We start from the raw sequence: 20,346 nt of genomic DNA, 5'->3' as shown, positions 1-20,346 counted from the left end.
TGTGCTCCTGAGAAATATGTAACTCTATTCCGGACGCAACCTCATTTTTGCTTCATTTTACGGACACCTTGTTTCGAATTCCGGACAGCTCACGAAAAGCCAAACTTAAATAGTTAAATTATAATAAAACTCCCGCATTCGTAACGACAACGTCAAAACTAGTTGCGCATTATAAATTGTCATGGATTGCTATTTAAAATTCTTATATAAACGCTTCTGGAAGTTGGGAACTTTTGAACGGGAAATTTTGAAACATTTCAATTGAAACCTTTCCCGTATAAAGTGGAGTGTCCGGAATAAGAAGCTGTCCGGAATTCAAATTCAAAAGGGTAAGGCAAAAGTAAAGAAGCATCCGGAATAAGAATCATGGAAAGTCACATTTCTATTGATTTAAAATTATTCATGTGGCGGAATCAAAACCCTCACTCACCATTCGAAAATTAGGTGTTTGTTTAATTTGTTTTATAAGCATTCTGATGAGTTTTAATTCACTGAAGCCTTAATTGTGCGTAATATGAATCAAAACGGATGTTCATTGCTGAGATGATGAGTATGATTATTATTACTGTTCTGATTCAAACTCCGGACAGCTTCAAATTCCGGACATGTATGGGAAAGGTTTAAATTGAAATGTTTCAAAATTTGCCGTTTAAAAGTTCCCAATTTGGAGACTCGTTTTAATATGATTTTTCCACAGCAATTCATGAAAATCTACAATGCACAACTAGTTTTGACATTTTTCTAATGGCTTGTAGTGTTTATTCAACGATTTTACTTTTCCAACTTTGCTATTGTTGGAAATTAGAATCAAAGCACCCGGAATAAGATGCAAAAGTGAAGTGGTGTTCAGAATAAACATCATGACGAGGGCACACATTTCTTTTTATTTAAATTTGTTGAAGTTGTGGAATTCAAATCTTCATCTACCATTCGAAAGGTAAATGTCCATGATAACGCTAAGGAATCGTCTACACTGTTTTAATTCATATGCTTTTAGGTGGCTCACACTTCAAAGAGACCTTAAGTGTCCGTAATATGAATTAAAACGGTATATGGCATGCCTGTTGATACTATATGCTCAGAAAAGACATGGTTACCTATTTCCAGTTCACAAAGTTCTTGGAAGTTAAAACACATCGCTTCTAAGCCGGATTAGTTTTACATCCTGGAAATAGTCTTGTACAGTGAAATTTTCATGAGTCGATATTGAAGGGACCATCGACTCAAAGATCAGAAATCTTTTGGAAAGCCGTTTCATGGGACCATCGTGGTAACCATTAAGTTTTGTTTTTAGTATGGTTACATGAATCGATATCGAGTCATGGAACATCGACTCCTCGAGGTTTCACTGTATTTCAAATACGCTTTAAAACCTCGTTTCGCAGCTGTGAAACTTAAAAACTGTAAAATTAAAGAATTTGCCATTCTAACTGTCACAAACCGTCCAGTTTCAATTTCGTCCATAGAGAATCTAACAAACTACCCTCCGATCACGCATCGTCAGCAGCAACCCCCCCAGCGAAAGGTTTTCCACTCAAAGCTATAATTCCACAGTTCCATCACATGCTCAGCTCAAATTAATCCCTTTATCCATTCTCGCTTCCCGTTTTTTTTTGTTCTCTGTGCTTGTTTCTCATGTGCAGCACTTTTACCGCCCTCAATCAACGCTCAGCAGCAACGAAGTCGTCAACGATAATCTTATCGCTGATGAATTTTTTATCGATTCCCCGTTCGTCCGTCCGGGAACACGATTTCAGCCTCGGCGATGTTAGAAAGAAAGCTGACATTCTCCAAATGTGCACACAAATGTGTCCAAGGAGTAGGGGTATGTAATATTTCGAATCGCTGATATGAAATTCCGCGAATTGTAACGGAATCCGATTTTTCAAACTTTGATAAGATAATATGAATTTGAATCAAATTTGACGTTTTTTCATTGTAACAGTTATAGAGAATTTCAAGTTTAATTTATGGTTTTAAATACCATAAAATTGAATGAAGTTATCCATGTCATTCTAATGCTGCACATTGTTATTGGTGTGATATTTTTAGTTCATAACATTACACTGCGGAACACAATTTCGACTCAAGCACCAAAATACTGCTATTAACCTAATTAAGCGTTGTTGAATTCATTTCCGTCTTCAAACATATCATGAATCATCATGGACTACTTCAGTCAAATTGCGTGCAAGTTTGCCAGCTTGTATGGCAATTTATTCGCTTAATATGCCACAGAATTCAAACTTCATGCACATACAAATTATTATCAACAAAGTTCTAAATATGCTCAAAATGCTCAAAAGTTATTTTTTTTAAGGTTTCGAGAAGTATTATATTTTGCCAAAGAAACGAAGAATTTTGTATGGAGACTGCAGGTATGCTGGAAAAATTGATTTAATCGAAATTTAATTGTTCAATTTCAACCAAATTATATCTGAATTGAAAGATAAAGTCATATATTGCAAGCTTGGTGGATTAGATCACAAAAAAATGTTGAATCGTATCTTAAATTTCATATGAACATCTATGAAAACAATGTTTTATACAATTTTGGTGACCTATAGCTAGAAATTGTGACTTTCCAGAACATTTCGAAAAACGGCATCTGATACAGCGACCCAAAATCTAAATTTCAGATTTCATTTTTGTTACGCTGTGTAAATATTTGCGTTAAACCTTAACAAATTCGTACCTACGTCTGGTGCGTATGAGGCTAAGGAAGGCCCCATAGGTATTTTGTTTCGTACCGATAGAAAAAACGCATATCGCATACTCTCACCAAGGAGCAAGCAAGGAGTGGCTATGATGGGTAAAGTGGGTGGTTGGGGCCGAACAGCCGAGCGACAGTCATTTCCCGGCGTCCAAAGCCACACGCGTGAACAACGTTAAGGTGCCGCAAAATTAAAATCAATATAGTAATTTATATGGATTAATTACACACTTGGCTCCTCCTCGTGTTGGTTTGGCTGGCCCGAGGACACCGTCTTTATCGTCGTGTAGTCGTGGTCGTGTCATATTGTGGCCCCATCCGTCAATCTCCAGTCAACCCGGAGGCAGTCCGTTCGAGTTTGGCCTGTCAAAATCAGGATTTTTCTAGTTCTCTCTCTGCCGAAAATGCTCTCATGGAAAACGCTCTCCCTATGCTCTCTAGCTCTTCGGGATCTCGAAACCCGACAGAGTGGTTTGTGAGACGAGAGCATGGGAAATGTGTAATATTTTTAGGTAGAGAGAGGAAAACTGAGATCCCAGCAGGGTTCTCAGTCGGGACAGATGTCTGAATGGAGCTTTTTCTAGCTCCTACATGGAAAATAAATAGGTAGTAGATGGAACAAGTCCCACCACAAATCGACTCGAAAACGTTCTCAAACTTTATTGGGCAAGCCCAGAAGTATGATGGTCGGAGTGTACTTAGCAAATTAGCAATGAACGTATAGTATTATCATGTTTTTAACAGTTTTGTTAATTTTACAAATGAAATAGTAAGTCAATCTCAAGTCCCATTTATTGTATCCTCTGTGCAACCTCGATCATTATGGTTGATCATGGAGCAGCAACTACGAATAGTATAGTAAAGCCCTATCTCAATTTTTGTACCAAACGTTTGAGTGTACTTCAGAAATACACGTTTACTCAATGTCCTAATGTTTTGTATTCATTTAGGCCCAGAAATTATTATTTTGTTTTCTAACTTTATGTCGTACCCCTTGATTTGAACTCAGATTTTGGGTGTATTATATTAACCACAGAGGTTTTTTTTTTTGTTGGCGAAGTGAACGTCAAACATGGTCAAAAGTGACGAAGTTGAAATTCGAACGCATATTTTTCAATTTAAGTTCAATTATGAATTAGCTGTTATACGAACATGCTCTTTCATGCTCATGAGGGACAAATTTTACAAATGATTTAATAATTTCAAAAATATGATAAGGATATGTTATTACCGAATTCTGTCGATAAATCGAAACCAAACTTCAAATTTTCAAGAATATAAATCTGGAGAACCGAACACCCGTTTGAACTGAAAACTTAATCGATTGGTCACCACCAGCTAGTGACCAATCGATTAAGTTTTCAACTCAAACAGATGTTTGGTTCTCCAGATTTGTGCTCTTGAAAATTTGAGGTTTGGCTTCAGCTCATCTTCACCATGACTATGTTCAATCGTCTTTGATTCTGTCATATTATTATTATTGAGCATTATCAAAGTGGCTTTCCGTTCTTCGCGAGTTCGCCATGCCTGTCGATACATATCATGTCCACGTTTATCTACAGCGAGAGGAAGAAATTTTCTAAAATCCTTTTATTTAAAAATAAAACTACAGGCATATCTTCACAACTCGTTATTGAAGGGACCATCAAGGGAAGTATCGAGTAGTAGAAAACAAATAAAGTGTAATTGCTATCCTAGGGACCATCATGATATCCATGAAAACCAACTTTTACTATGGTTCTCTAACTCGATTTCGAAATACGAACTATGAAATAAGGACATTCAAAATAAACTGCCAATTTGGATACAAAGGGTTGGATTCTTCGTTTGACCGAAGATCATTTCAGGTTCTTCCAGGGTGTAATATATCATTCTTCTTGTACTGAGAATACAAATTCCTGCAATAACAGACAAAGAAACAATGAATTCGTCAAACAATGAGTTGAAAGACACATTTTTGGTGGTCTTATTGGCATTTTCTAGAGAGTAGGAATAAGTCTCTTTAATAATCATTGAAGAAATCCAAGAGGAATTCGTCAAAAGAATTGTTGACAACACTTCTGAATAATTCTTGAATCAATAAATACCTGGTATTACCACTGTAGTCATTTAAGGCTAAGTAGCCCGTCATTCGTTTTGACAGGCATGTTGATTTTGCAGCTTGCAATTTCAAAGTGATAAAACTCAGTCATCATAAGTAATATTTATCCAGAAAAGTATCACTACATGCGATTACATGCAAAAAGTATGCTGATACTTTTTCAGCTGTGTCAGTGCAAAACCAAGTGATTTTCTTCAGTTCGCAATCGTTAGACGAATTAGCCACAATCATTGATGCCCAGTGCAAATTTTAATGACGCCTTAATTGGGATTTTCAAAATATTTAAACGGAATATCTAAAAGAATTCCTATAGATATTTCATATAGAATTTCAAATGTAAAATCTGGCGGAATTGACCACGACATTTCTACCAGAATTATAAAAAGGATTTTCTGTTGTATGGTTTTTTAGAGAATTTCTTAAAATAAATACTAAAACAAAACAATTTACACATTTACATTTACAAAACAATAAATAATAAAACAAAACAATTTTCTTTAGCCGAAGGCTGCACAGACTGAACAATCACTAACATTAGGCAATGGACAACACGAAACACCCAGTGGCCCAGTGATAAATTTTTCGTTTGACGAAAAGTTTCCACCGACTGGAGCAGGAATCGAACCCACACTTCGTTGCACAATACGCATAAACGACCTACGCCGATAACCGCACGGTCACGAAGCCACCATGTTAAGCGATGTGTTATTGATGATACATAATCTGTTAGGATTTCGACCAAAAATCTTGGCATAGTTACCAATGGATTTTCAAATTGGAATTTTTGTAGAATGTTCTCTAGTACTCAATGATAAATTTTGTGAAAAGTTCTTTTGATTTAAATGTATATCATCCAATGTATTACAGTTTTAGAGAATTCGTTAATAACCCAAAATTCTTAAATTAAGGGACGGCTATTCTGCCCATATACTCGACATTAACCTTTGCGTTCCTGACCTATTTTGACACCTAATTTTTCGTGATCTTTTGTCATTTATTTCCATTATTTCCATAATAAGAACAGGTAGCATTTGAAAGAAGGAAAATAATTATGTATATGCCAAATGTCCATTCTGCTAAACGTCCACCCATAAAATTACGCGAAACGTCCTTATGCAAAACGTCCCGTCCCCGAATAACGAACCATTAAAATATTCTGACTCTTTCAACTCATTTGGAACCATTCTGGCCGGTTCCAGCTTCCCTGAAACCGGTTACTGGGGTATCAGTTGAGAACCAAAATTTGATCAGCACGAACCATACCATGCGATACAATAATTATCAAGATTTTACAACAAAAATATAATACAATGCATATTGGGTAGTTGTATGCAACACAGAGCCAACTACAAGTACTTCTGGATTATCCTAGACTCGTTTCCAGGACCCTGGAAAAGGACATCAATTAACCATGCGACATATCAATCTTCAAGGTTTTTCGCTGGGAGTACAATACAACATAGGGTCAATTACAAGTACCTTTTCGATTCTTAATACGAACAACTTCAAATTCTTTACACTCCACTTTGTATGAGCAAATGTATCAATTTAAGCCATTTAAAAGTTCTCACTTTCAACGCAGGTTTTTTATAAGCATTTTTCAAAGATTTCTAGGCAAACTTATCATACCAAACTGCCATATATGTCTCTTTAGTGATTCCACGATTTCAATAGATGTTTTCACTTTTCATGAGCTGTTCGGAATACGAATCATAGTGTCAGGAATATGACCCAAAAGTAAGGCAGCGGCCAGCAGTGGCATCATTCGAAAGTTAAGCGTTTTGTAGGCTCGATTACGCGGAGGAAGCGTACAGAACGATTTATATTATATGTTCTGGGAGCCAATTCCGGAATCCTGGACAAAGACATCAATCCGATAATTGCAAACCCTATCATGCGACACATCAATCTTCAACATCGGCAGGATGTAATACGATGCGTACTGAATTATGCCATAATGAATAAATACATGAATTTCTTGCAACATAGGGTCAATCAATTCCCGGATATTCTGCAACCAAAACAAGGACCCTGGAAATGATGCACAATGAGTAATTGCATGCAAAATAAGATCATTTACAAGTACTTGCGGAATGTTAAGAAGAATTGAATCAATCCGTTAATTGAATTAAGGGTATGCAAAACGAAACGAAATTCCGCGAAATACCACGAAACTCATACAAGCGGAATTTTTATTTTGCGATTTCGTTTCGTTTCGCCAAATTGTAAAAATTTGTCCACGAAAAATTGGAAACAAACGAAATAAAACGGAATTTCGCGAAATTTCGAGTTAAATTTTGAAATAAAACGGCAAAGCACACGCTTCTATTCCCATCTACCGTGGTGCATCAATACCCGGACGCTTAAGGTGCCACAAATGTTCTTACTTCACTATGAGCGTGTTGTTTTAGAAAATCTTCGATGTAATATTGCTTGATAGATTGTTTCAAGCCAGATCTTCATGAAAGTGATGAAATTTTTGATAACAAATCATGATTTTAACACAAAAATCAATCAAATATTGGAGCATGTCTTGTCTTTAAATCCGGACACCTTAGGCAAATGATGTCTTTAATTCCGGACACTTTTGGATCAAAATCCGGACAAAGGCGTTATAATATGCAATATTCGTTAAATTTCAATGAAAATAATATTAACATAAAATTAAATAGCAATCTTTAATGAACTTGATGTCTACGATTTCCCCACAATGGCAAATCAAATAACACGTTTGTAATAAAACTGGCTTGATTACCTGAGCTGAAGCACACGTAGCTTGAACTGCATTTGAAGCGGCTCGAACAGCTATTATTGAAAATAAATACAATTTATCCAATAATCAATTGCATTCTGAATACTCACTACACTATCCACAGTTGTTTTTCAAATTTTCACTTATTTTTTCTTTCGGGAATCTCACTTACACTAGTAAAACGGGGGTCCATTACGCGATGTCCGGATCTGAAAACACTGGCTCATAATCCCGGACAGCCTCTTTGCACACCGATAAATGTATATTTCCAATTTATTTAATGTAACTGGAGTCACCGAATTTCCAAAATATCTTCTTTTGGACAGTTTTGGATAAAAATTCTATAAAGATATAGTTTACTAACTTTTACTTCAAAAAAACGTTGTTCGCGCGTTCATCGATCGTTCAACTCGAGTTGAAGTTAAATCGCGACGAAATGACGTCCAACAAGAACAAATAATTTGTTTTCATTTTTATTAATTACTAGTGGTCCCGGCAAACTTCGTTTTGCCATCAAGTAGGCTGTTGGAAAACGTCAATAAATCCCCCATACAAATTACACCTTAGTCTTCTCCCGTTTTTCCGATAAATCCGGCGACTTTCCTGAATTTTTTCTTCGCACGAACACGTCGCATTCTTGAGGAGTGCAACAGTGAAAATCTTGCGGCAATCCGTTGGACCGTTCTCAAGCCATTTCGTGACATACAAACACCGCTCCATTTTTATTTATATAGATTTAGCAGTGATTACTAGATAAGAAATAAATGTAAACTGATCGGCATTGTTTTTTTTAAAGAGGGTGACACATATTCACTTAATTTTAACTGTAATTAATTAATATAATTAAAGTGTCCGGATATTGGTATCGTCCGGATTTTGATTCACCACGGTAGTATATCGTCAACACAAATCTAAGTAAAGACTTTTCTCAATATTCTCACCAGTCAAGAATCCTCAATGTTGAACCATAACAATCCAAGTTGCACAGAGTTTTGACGAATGGGGCGTCTGATTAACTTACCATTCTCAATGTGCACATACAGAGCTCTCAAATTTTAAAAATCAATTACGGCACCGGCAACATGCTTACGGCTATCGCTCAAAATAGAACAAAAGTAGAAACATTTCTTGTCTGAATGGGAAGAAGAAATTTTCTACGGAGTGCTCTACTTGAAATGACATTTCTTTTTAACTGCGTACCTACTGCGATCATAGAAAATTGATTTCCTTGAGTATTTCTGGCAAGAAATTTCGTGATTACTTTTCTCTTCAACAGCGAACCAGTCTTAAACGAGGAAAATGCGTATCAACATTATTTTATATAAAAAAATTAAGCTGGGTTTATTCATGTCTCCCCACCTCTTATAGCGTGACACAATTTCTGCACGGTACCAGTTCAAATAAAGGCAATTTTTCGAATATTTTAATATTGATCATTTATTATTACAAGTATCGGATACAAAATACCAAAAGACAATACCTTTACAGTACTGGGTTCCGAAATCAAAGTTTCGAAATGCTATAGTTTCGATCGATTTTGATGATTTTTAAGGAAAAATTACAAATGAGTTCTATTTTTGATTCATGCGTTCATTATTTTGAATTTTATGATAGTTCTTGATTTAGGCCCAAATTTGTTGGGATGCCTAGGGTATTTAGAAATGAAAAAGCAAAACAGTACCTATATTTTGTTCAATTTATCACACATTTGAACCGCGAGAAATTAATAAATAAGGCAAACATAAAATTTCGCTCATTGAAAGACGGATTGTCAGAACGAACATAGATGAACTTTTCAATATACTCAATATTATGATATTCAGGTCCAAAACTTAAAAAAAATTTAAAAAATTCGAGGTGCAAAATTATTTGATTTTGTAGTCAGTTTTATCCCAAAATTTTTTAAATAAATTAATTTTAAAACTCCTCAAAACCCAATACTTACAAAAATTTCCACAAATTCCTGCACAGATTTTTGAATACGATCATTTCTTCAGTATTTGCTCAAGAAAACTACCGAAAATATCTTCAGAAGTTTCCACACGGATTACTCTAAAAATCTACTTTCTTCCAGATTTTTCCATTTTATTTTTTTAGTCATTTTTGGAGTGATTTTTCCATGAGTTCCTCCACATTTTATCTGAAGATTTTTCCAGGAAATTTATTAGGAAGTCTTTATTAAACTCAATCTGGGAATCCATGTTAAGTTTCTCCAGCACTACTGCAGTTCTACACTGCTTGACGCAATATCGAGAAGAGATGTCGGTTTTAGAGCATTTGATGAATCCAATTGGTAATCATTGTAGGTAGCCCATGGTTTCGTGCGGCTTCGAATGGACCGTTGTACGACTTCACTATTTGACGTTTGAGCGGTGCCGTGTTATTTACGTGACCATGGAAACGAGTGAACTCGGCACCGCCCAAACGTCAAATTCACTCGTTTCCATAGTCACATAAATAACACGACACCGCTAAATCGTCAAATAATGAACTCGTGAATTGATCTATGGACCTTTGCACGAGTTAATTAATTTGACGTTTGAGCGATGCCGAATTCACTGGTTTCCATGGTCACATAAATAACACGGCACCGGTAAAAAGTCAAATAGTGAACTCGTGCATAGGTCCATATGGCATCGAAAGACACGTTATTAAGGTGATTATGAAACGAAGCCAAACTTTGAATTTTCAAGTGCACAAGACTGGAGAATCTGACAACAGCTCGCGTTGAAAATCAATCAAACTGCTTGATTGCTGGTGGTGACCAATGGGATAAACTTTCAACGCGGAGCGCTGTATGGTTCTCAAGTCTTGTGCTTCTGAAATTTTGAGGTGTGGCTTCGTTCTATAATCACCTTAAAGGCACCTTCAATATCCAAGGAAACACCCAAGCAGGATTGGTTCTGAGCGAATGCTTTCTCGATATCGTATACAACTTTGTGTAAAAGAGTCACAGTGGACTTTCCAGATTGGTAAGCATGTTGATTCACATGAAGAGGCATGTTTGCCAAATAAACATCACGGATGTGATGATCGATAATGCGTTCCAGACATTTCAGAAGAAAAGAGGTCAGACTGATTGGTCTAAAACTCTTTGCTTCTTCATACGACGCACGTCCTCCTTTCGGGATAAACTTTACAGTAATATAACGCCAGGAGCTGGGAATATACCCGGTAGCAAAACTGCTTACAAGTAGCTTTTTCAAAACATGTTTGATGAACTCAAATCCCTTTTGGAGCAGAACAGGATAAATCCCATCCGCTCCTGGAATTTTGTAATAAGCAAAACTATTGAGTGCCCATTGAATGGATTCAGTAGTTACGATACTGCGAGCCGAGGCCAGAGACTCGTAACTACATATAAAGACATTTAGTTCATCCGTAGATGCTATGTCCACACATTTAGAGAAGTAGGTATTGAATAAACATTCTAAAACTTCTTCATCAGAGGAAGTAAAGTCACCATTAGGTAAGCGAATTTTGTTCACTTGGAAATCCTTAGATTTCGCAAGGATTTTGTTTAGCCGACTGACTTCACTCAAACTGGAAACATTTATACAAAGGTTATTCCAGTTGGATCGTTCAACAGAACGAAAAGCCTTCTTGTAAGCCTTGCGAGCCGACTTGAACGACTCTGATCCAGCTGAACGGCGTCTGTTTCAACTCCTTCTACATTCTTTCCTGAGTCTAGTAAGATCGGAATTCCACCATGGGTCCCTCTTGTAGTCTTCACAGACCGCAGAGGACATGCTTCTTCAAAAGCTTCCACAATGTAGGATGTTGTAGTATCAACGGCATCATCCAAATTACTTGGATTTTCAATGGACGGAGAATATCAATTCAGTGTAGAGTTCCCAGAAGATGTTCAAAGAAGATGTAGCGATGATCAGATAATGATTCCTCATCTGATACATGCCAATTCGTCAACTCGTGACTGATTCTATTCGAGCAGAGCGTTATGTCTAACACTCCTTCTCTATTAGATACCACGAAGGTTGGGCGATTTCCTATGTTAAAAAATCCAAAATCTGTACTACTTAAGTATTTCATCAACCTGGAGCCTCTAAAACTGATATCTTAGCTGACCCAGATGATGTGATGAGCATTAGCATCACTGCTCACAATCAGCGGAAGGCCTTTTGATACGCAGTGTACGACATCTTGTTTGAAGTCATCCGTTGGGGATGGCTCATCATGACGTATTTCCTGTTGAGTTCACCAACAGAAACATCGATTGTGACACCACATTCATCTCTGGTAGTTAACTCAGAAATGAGTGTAGCAACGATTGCTTTATTAAAGAGCACGCATGCACGAGGCATGGAGCGCGAGTTTGTCATTTTAAGTTTGCTGAAAGTAGCAAAAACTGGGTCCACAAGGTTACCTTGATATAAGTTCCCTCTACGAAAGTAGGGTTCTTGAACTAGCGCCACTTGGGCTATATCATTTTGCATGAGTCTGCAAAGATTGATCGTTGCTGTTTCTTTATGCTGAAGATTGATCTGAGCTAACCTAACCGTAGCCACTACCCAAACTAGGCAGGATTGAGCTTTTAACAATCTCAGCATGAAAAAGACAAGCAGCGAAAAAAACAGATCGGTATCTATTGAAAGTCGACAAAGGCGAAAAAGCACAAAATACACTGTGAAAAACGCATATTGCAAAGCCATATAGCTGATAATTTAAATTAAATAGCAACATATTCATAATTCCACCCTTATATAACCTCAGGCTAGAGACTGAAGAAGAGCAGCCGATTATCTCGGAGAAACACAAGGTCACCTGCGCCATTGTTCCAGGTAGCCCAGGAAGGGCACAATACTGCAGAGGGCGGTCTGATACTCCGTTAGCGGTTAGGTTTTATTTAGACCCCCCTAACCATTCATTCCTAGGCACGGTACGCATTTCACCATAAATTAAGGATCACCTGTGAGGTGGACGTTTACCACCAGAACAGGCAGTCCGTAGTATTAATTCTTAGCCAGTTGAAACAACCGCTACCAACACCACGCGGCTATCTAGGCTGCTCGAGAAAATGAGATTAATATTGATGATTAACTCTTGACGTGCCCAAGCAGCCTTATTTTTTAATCATTCAATTCATTGTATTGTCGATAGAAAGTCACTCTGAAAGACAATAAGAAAAATCCATTTGACCAAATGTTCATTAGACTAGATGTGCTTTTGAACAAAGATCATATGCTTCGTAGTGCAATTAAATGCTTTTCGACTAAATAAACATTCGACGATATGTCCGTTCTGCCAAACGTACTTTCAACTAAACGTCATTCGACTAAATTTCATAGATTCATATCAGCCATAAACTTAAATTTGCAGGAAAATACACACTAAATTTCTATCAAAAATTTTCCAAAATAAGAGTTAACTGTACTATGCACAAAAATATCAGTTTTTCACAAAACTAAAAAAAAGTTGACTTCTTTAACGTTTTTCACACGATTAGGTATATTCTGATAAGGAGAATTCATAATCTATAAGGCAATTAGCAAGTTTTTTTTGCTAGATAATATAAGGCTTTTGCCTTGCTGTTTAGAACTTTTCAAAAATGATTTAACATTTACAAATGATTTCCCAAACTGATACACCTCAATGCCTCCTTATAATTAGCCTAGTAAAGCTCTTACATAGAAAAACCATTCATATGCAGGAAAGTTTAACCGAAAATTAAAATTGTATTGTCAGAAATTAACAAAAAGCCATAGCATTCCTAAACCTCAATCCTCCAACACCCCTAACAGAACATTTGGAAACCTCTGCCCATATTTTCATTTTCGACGAGGTGGTTCCGTGACTGAACGAGGCACGGGGCATACCCATGTGATGGTGAGGTGATTCCTTTTTCTTCTTCTCCACGCGAGGAATGTTTTCGAGGCAGCAAAGTGGTGGACAAACAGTCGGCGGCACGGAACGACTGGAAGGGCTGTTTTTCTGCCTACAACTTCAGAAGGAGAGAGGAAAATTCTTCCGAGACAACGAATGATGACAACGGCGGCAACCTAAGGCCAAGTCGCACTTCAAGTTGGTGGGGAGGGACAGGAGCTATATGTTAATGGGGGAAAAAGACGGTGGAAAGATTTCTCGATTGGTTATTTTTTTTTCGGAGGGATTCAGCGGAAGTGATTGACCAAAGTGGATAAATAACAGGGTTCGGGTTTTTGGTTCTGGCGACTGGGTCTCGGAAGAAGATCCGAGTGGGTGGGATCCCAGGTGGATAGGGTTTTTTTTGCTTCTGGGCAAAATATGAGATGCTCGTTTTGTCGGGTTTTCTTCTATTTTTGGGTGTAATCACTTTGTGTTATGATGGCAGCGAGTGGTTTTTCAACATTAAGCGTTTTCATTTTATGCTTTTCATATAGATCTGTCTGTTCAGTATACATTTTCGCATAGAAAGTAACGAATCTTGTTATAGATTATTCAACACTAAGAGTTTAGTTAATTATTTTGAGAATTCTTGGAAACAGACATTCAACCCAGACAATCATGGGCTCAAAATGGAAAGGAATGATTTTGCTTCATCCAGAGCTGAAACAGAGTTGAGTTAGACATTTCACAAGTGATTCACTCGAGATGATTTATTTCCTCATTTTCCATTGGAATAAATTTGCATTTGTTGGTGGCAAAGACCTTACCTCTAGGAGGTAAGACGTTGAAACTTGCAAATTCTAGCTCTGACAGAGTCGAAACTTCCCAATTTTTTCCTGTCGAATCCAGCCATCGCAGATTCATACTCTATCCTTGTATTAGTGTGTAAAGTTGCGATTTATCCTCCTACTCATTAGTTGTAATCCACTTCCCTCGCACGGCCATCCCCCACCCCTTTGCCTTGAAGTAAGTTGGGAGAAAACCCGAGAATATTGGTGGTTTATCTGTCTGTCAAAGGTTCGGTGAGTTCCTTGCCAGAAGAGCAGCAAGGGTCCTTGTCCCAGTCTCTCAAACACATTGTCGCACACACTAGCACATGTTCGAAAGGACTCTCACTCGCACGCTCTCCTGCTGTAGAGTCTTGAAAGATCTGAATTTTATTATTATATAATTGATGAATGAGATGTGTTTTCCTCTGGTATATTTTTTGCATTGGCACTAAATTTTTGCAGAGGATTTTTGCCTATCAATTTTTCTGAGATGGATTTGGATTTCTTGAGGTTTTGTAGAGATTTCTTGTAGAATTCTGCTGTTGAAGATGCTCTGAAGATTGATTTGGGGAAAATTGTCATGTCATGCGGAAATAATAGGTACCTGGAGATCCGGTGCTGAGTTGGGTTGCGCCAGATCGCACGCTGACAACCACGGATTTATCCGTGATAGTGCTTCCGTATTGTCTTCCTCAAATTTGCCCAACTTGCTACCTTGACTGGCACTGCTCTGTTGACTGGTGCCTCGCCGAGCCCCCGAAATAAACGCAAGCGCCATCACGACCAGCCCGGGTCCTGGCCGCATATTGACCTCGGGTTCGGCGGCGCTAGCATGGTGCAGGCCCGCTTGAGACGCACTTGCGACTCTTGATGACCTCGGGGCTCGGGCTCATGGCCCCATCATCTCAGTTTTCTAACGTCCTTGCGTATGCTTCTTAGTGGTATCGCTGCACTGCCGCAACGGAATACGGTATTCTGCTGAAGCTGGCTGTAGCACTGTATCTCAACACTGACACTGCTCGTCGTCGTGGAACACTTGCGGCCATCTTGATCGCACACACTAGTACTGCTACTGCTGGGTTTTTCAACACTAAACACTAGCACTCGCGACCGGAAAAGGCCCGTTGGCTGGAAGAATTCCTTCGGATAGGACGCGAACCGTAATTCTGGGACGGCTACAGACAACGGTCCGTCAAACTTTTCGCTCATCCGCGGCTACGGCTACGCGCTGCAGGATGCCGATCCCTGCTTCTCGATGATGGCCCCAAACGGCATTACAGAGTATACTGTGGCGAGATGGCGCGGCGAGCAAAACCCTTTGCGTGCGCAATCAATCGATATCACAACTCATGCGTACTACGAGGTCACTGATTAAAACGCCACTTCACTCCTGCTGGATTCTCCGAACGACTCTTTTCAATTTCCAAAAGGTGCTCTCACTCTCCCACTCACTATATTCGATTCTCTGCTCTATTTTGAAAATTCCTTCACATAGGTGGTGACTCACTCTCGTCTTCGTCTTCCCTGAAGAGCCGAACTGATTTTTCCTAGGCGTATGGGAGCAACTCATTAACATTCACGACCAACCGAATACCAGCACTTTTCTTTTCTTCGTGTGTTGTTTTTCCACCTACCACCCGCAATTTTCCCCAGCTACAAATCACTCAGCCACTCGAAGCACACATGCTCTTCACTATATTGCACCACCACCACAATGGCAACGGGAATAAGTTGGCCAACTCGCTCTCTTCCGGAGATTTTGATTTTCTATTGAACACCGAGTAGCCTACATTTTCCTTCGAGCATCAACCAGGCCATCCTTGGCAGGAAGCGCCACCAGGCGACAAACTCAGCAACGAATTTATTATAAACACACCGAGAGGGAGAGATGTTCGCGAGAGAACAGCATCAGCACCAGCGCCAGGAACAATACCAAGAACACGCACTTCTTTGCCACCCGAGACGAAGAAGAAGCAGGCAGCCACCACCAGGAGAGAATCCCTTGACAAAAAAACGGAACACTAAATCCTTTTCGCCTTGACCAAAGTCTTTCTCAACAAATCGCGAAAAACCTAGAATCACTGTTCACCAAAGTCCCCCCATGCGGTTCAGCAAACCTTCCCTGAAAATGGGACTTTTCAACCACCCACTTCGCTTTTCAGTCAGTCCCTCACTTCACTTCACAGTCCAGCAGTTCCCGTGCTATGCATCCAATCCTCAACGGGGCGACAGAAACCATTTAAAACCGATTCAATTCACAAGACGGATTCAACTGAAAATTCGTTCCACCACTTGCCCACTGATCGGTGTGGTTTTCGAGAGCTTTGCAAAAAGGAAGAAATGCTGCTGCTGCTGATGATGATGATGGTGTCACGCACCACACACACTCCACAACTGCCGCCTGACCAATTCAGTCGAGACCTGCTGCTGCTGCTGATGCTGACGGGGTTCTTCTGTCGCCTCGGTCTTGGTCTTGGTCGTCGTCGTTGCTGCGGTCTGCATTCCTTTATCGGTGTACACTCACTGAACGGCTGCTCCCAAACCGATGGAGGCTTTTCCCCAAAAACGCAACAGCAGCCAGCACACTTCCTGTGCGATGATGTGAACCGACCGGAACTCACTCTCGCGCTCTCTCATTTTCCACTCTCGCCAAACCTTTCTGTAATGTCACCGCCGAGATGACACACGCTCCGCAGATGACTCACGTGTTCCCGAATATCGTTCGCCCGAATTATAAACGTCCAATTGACGATTCTATCATATTTCATCGAAAATCATTCGCCCGAAACTCATTTTCCCGAATGTAACAAATACTTGATACTCATAATAGCTTAGAAAATATATTTCCACATTCAGCAAACATCATAATTACATTTTGGTAGCCCCACTTTTATGACCGTAAATGTCCTCTATTTCATGTAAATTGAAACGGTATAAAAATTATATTATGTAAACATCAAATTTCAGTGATTTTGCGTTGTTGTATCATTTATCACTAATACCAAGGCATCCCAACTGGTGGTCCATGGACCCCTAGTTCGCCGTAACTACGTTTTTTTTTCACTTACACCCCTTTGCTTCGTACCCCTTCAAGGATTGTTTTTTTTTTAATTCTTAAACAGTGTGGGTAGTATCATTCCATCAAGTTGCAGGTTTTTGATATTTGAAATAGTTTTTAAATGTAATTCATTTAATTTGTTAACCTACGCAGAAAGTGATGAAATTCTTTCAATATCTAGCAACACATATCTGCATAAAAGCTGTAAATCTTGCATACAAGTTGACTGAAAACAATAACTAATACATTTTTAACAGTTTCAAAACCCAGACATTTTTGAAAACGAAAATAGATTCAACGACCTCCAATTAAGCAAAAAGTAATATTTTTGTGCTTGAGTTGAAACCTTGTTCAGCAGTGTAAGTTTTTTGAAGAGATATTCGCGATTTTTTAGAATAGGTAAAGCTAGTAAACTCTGAAAATCTCACAAAAACTCCGACAATCTCACAAGACTTATGGTGAATATTTGTGGATGGATCATTGAAAATGTCTGTATAGAAGTAGAGGAAATTTAGAATATTTTTCTAAGATATTTCTGAACAAAAATCTATTTGTTCAGAAATAATCTTATTTTTTTAGATACAAAAGTCTTCACCCATCTCCAATTATCCAGATGATCCATTAGGGTGTTTCAATTTTTAAAAATGTTTGAAAATCTTGTCTCCCATATGCTCCTTACCATCCTTACCATAAAAATAGTGTTCTGTGAAATTTTCAGCAGGTGGTGATTTAAAGGTGGCCCAAAGACAATGTAGGTTTATATGGGAATTACTGTGGAGAAATTTTGGAAACTGTTCCAAACACGCTAGTACTGTAATATAAGTAGAAACTTATCATCCCATATTGAAAACTCATTCTTCAAACCTTACTGAAGAAACAAATCCGTTTTGAGCTAATTTCATTTAGGATTTTTGTAGATGTTTGCAGGGCTATAATTCCATATTAAGCTGAATAATATCAAACAAACTCATGAATATCTCTTCTGCTATCCGTCAGATTGAATTTCTCTCTTCAGCAATTTTTTTTATTATGGTTTGCAGAATGACTTTTTACTATGGGATAATAAGTTTGTACTTACATTACAGTACTAGCGTTCCCATATAAACCTACATTGTCTTTGGGCCACCTTTAAATCACCACGTAGAAAGCTGAAAATTTCACAGAACACTATTTATATGGTAAGGATGGTAAAGAACATATGGGAGTTTGAATTCTCAAACATTTTTGAATTTTGAACCGTCCTAATGATCCATAGATTTCTCATAACAGACAGGATTTTTTTCTTCATATTATTTTCTTTCGAAAGTGCTAGTTATTTCCAAAGAAAAAAAGCATTTCCAGTCATCTCCACACTTTTCCTTGTGGCCCAATTATTTATTTAATTACTGAAAACGCTCTGGAAGATTTGCTTAAGGTGAAGATGAATCGAAGCCAAACTTCAAATTCTAAGAGCACGGATCTGGAGGACCAAACATCCGTTTAAGCGGAAAACTTACTCATTGGTCACTTGCTGGTGACCAATCGATTAGGTTTTCAGCGCAAACGGGTGTTTGGCGCTCTTGAAAATTTTAATTTTGACTTCAATTCATCTTCACCTTAAAGTTTCATGAAGAATTATACAAAAAATAAAGAATTATACAAGAAATCTGGAGAACCTCTGATGCTAGATTATTAATTTATGGAAGGATAACAATTTCCCATGTTCATAAGAAATCTATTTTGCAAACAATTTTGGTAGAATCCATTAGTCTATTGCAGCGGTTTTCATATCGTGCTCCGCGGAGCACTTGGTGCTCCGCGACAGTTTTGAAAATTTGTACCAACGCACTGTGTTTTATTTTCTCGATTCCATGCGTTTTTTGAATAGCGCTCAAACCATTGATTTTAGCGATATAGTTTGTTCGGAGAAGTTTCTTGGTATATTAAAGCGCAACTTTTGACGAAAAAAGTTTTGTGATCTAGCAGTGAGATAGAAAAACTATTTTTTCAAAACATTTAGATAGACATATGGTGTCTTCGGCAAAGTTGTAAAATTGGATATTTGAAACAACTTTGTCGAAGAAACGATTTTTGTATCTCTTATATTTTTTGAGATATATGCCGTTATATGTGAATGGCCCCTAAAAATCATATTTTTTATCATAACTTTTTTCCAAGATTTTTAACATTTTTTGTGTTTTCTACAAAGTTATTTGTCATAGAAAAACCCGTGTTTTTGCTGAACATATCATAACTCTATCTTTCGAAGTAACAAAGTTATTCATAAATAACTCTTTTTTTAAAGGGTAGTTTAGGCCTCTATAACTGGCTTCGGCGCAAAATGGCGCAGACAACTCTTACAAATCATGAAAGTACCATATCACTCCTTTTGGCAGTTGATAAAAACTTTTGTCTATAAGCGTCTTTGCATGGGTTTTTACTATCAAACAAAAAAGTCTTATTAAAATGAATTCGACTGATAATTCTTTTACTTTAAGAGATAGAGAGGTGCAATGTTCAGCAAAAACACGCGTTTTAAGATGTTCAACTACTTTGTACAAGACATGAAAAATGTTAAAAATCTTGTTAAAGAGTTACGATTTTTTTAACATAGATTTGTATGAAAAAACTCATTTAAAATCATTTTTGTTCATAACTTTTTACTTAAATTTTTAACATTTTCCATGTCTTCTACAAAGTTGTAAAACATCTTAAAACGCGTGGTTTTTCTGAACATTGCACCTCTCTATCTCTTAAAGTAAAAGAATTATCAGTCGAATTCGTTTTAACAAGGCTTATTTGTTTGATAGTAAAAACCCATGCAAAGACGCCTATAGACAAAAGTTTTTATCAACTGCCGAAAGGGGAGATATGGTACTTTCATGGTTTGTAAGAGTTGTCTGCGCCATTTTGCGCCGAAGCCAGTTATAGAGGCCTAAACTACCCTTTAAAAAAAGAGTTATTTATGAATAACTTTGTTACTTCAAAAGATAGGGTGATGATATGTTCAGAAAAAACACGGGTTTTTCTATGACAAACAACTTTGTAGAAAACACAAAAAATGTTAAAAATCTTGGAAAAAAGTTATGA

General features: G+C 37.8%; 1 protein-coding gene across 2 annotated transcripts in view; it reads right to left on the bottom strand.

The window, feature by feature from the left end:
- Window positions 1-16,839, bottom strand: part of LOC110676026 — a 217,585-nt gene extending 200,746 nt beyond the window's left edge. Inside the window, exons 1-2 of one of the 2 annotated variants that reach the window (XM_021842386.1) lie at window positions 15,854-16,839; window positions 14,824-15,766 (exon numbers count right to left, since the gene is read on the bottom strand). In XM_021842386.1, the coding sequence (XP_021698078.1) occupies window positions 14,824-15,024 (201 nt within the window). In that variant the 5' untranslated portion in view covers window positions 15,025-15,766; window positions 15,854-16,839. Of the gene's footprint in view, window positions 1-14,823 lie in introns of both variants that reach the window. The other variant, XM_021842385.1, reaches the window with a different exon arrangement.
- Window positions 16,840-20,346: the final 3,507 nt, after the last annotated feature.

This window comes from Aedes aegypti, chromosome 2, assembly GCF_002204515.2.
Source record: "Aedes aegypti strain LVP_AGWG chromosome 2, AaegL5.0 Primary Assembly, whole genome shotgun sequence".
NCBI classification, from domain to species: domain Eukaryota; kingdom Metazoa; phylum Arthropoda; class Insecta; order Diptera; family Culicidae; genus Aedes; species Aedes aegypti.
The sequence above is the reverse complement of the archived record's forward strand: the minus strand, read 5'-3'. Positions and strand labels throughout refer to the sequence as shown.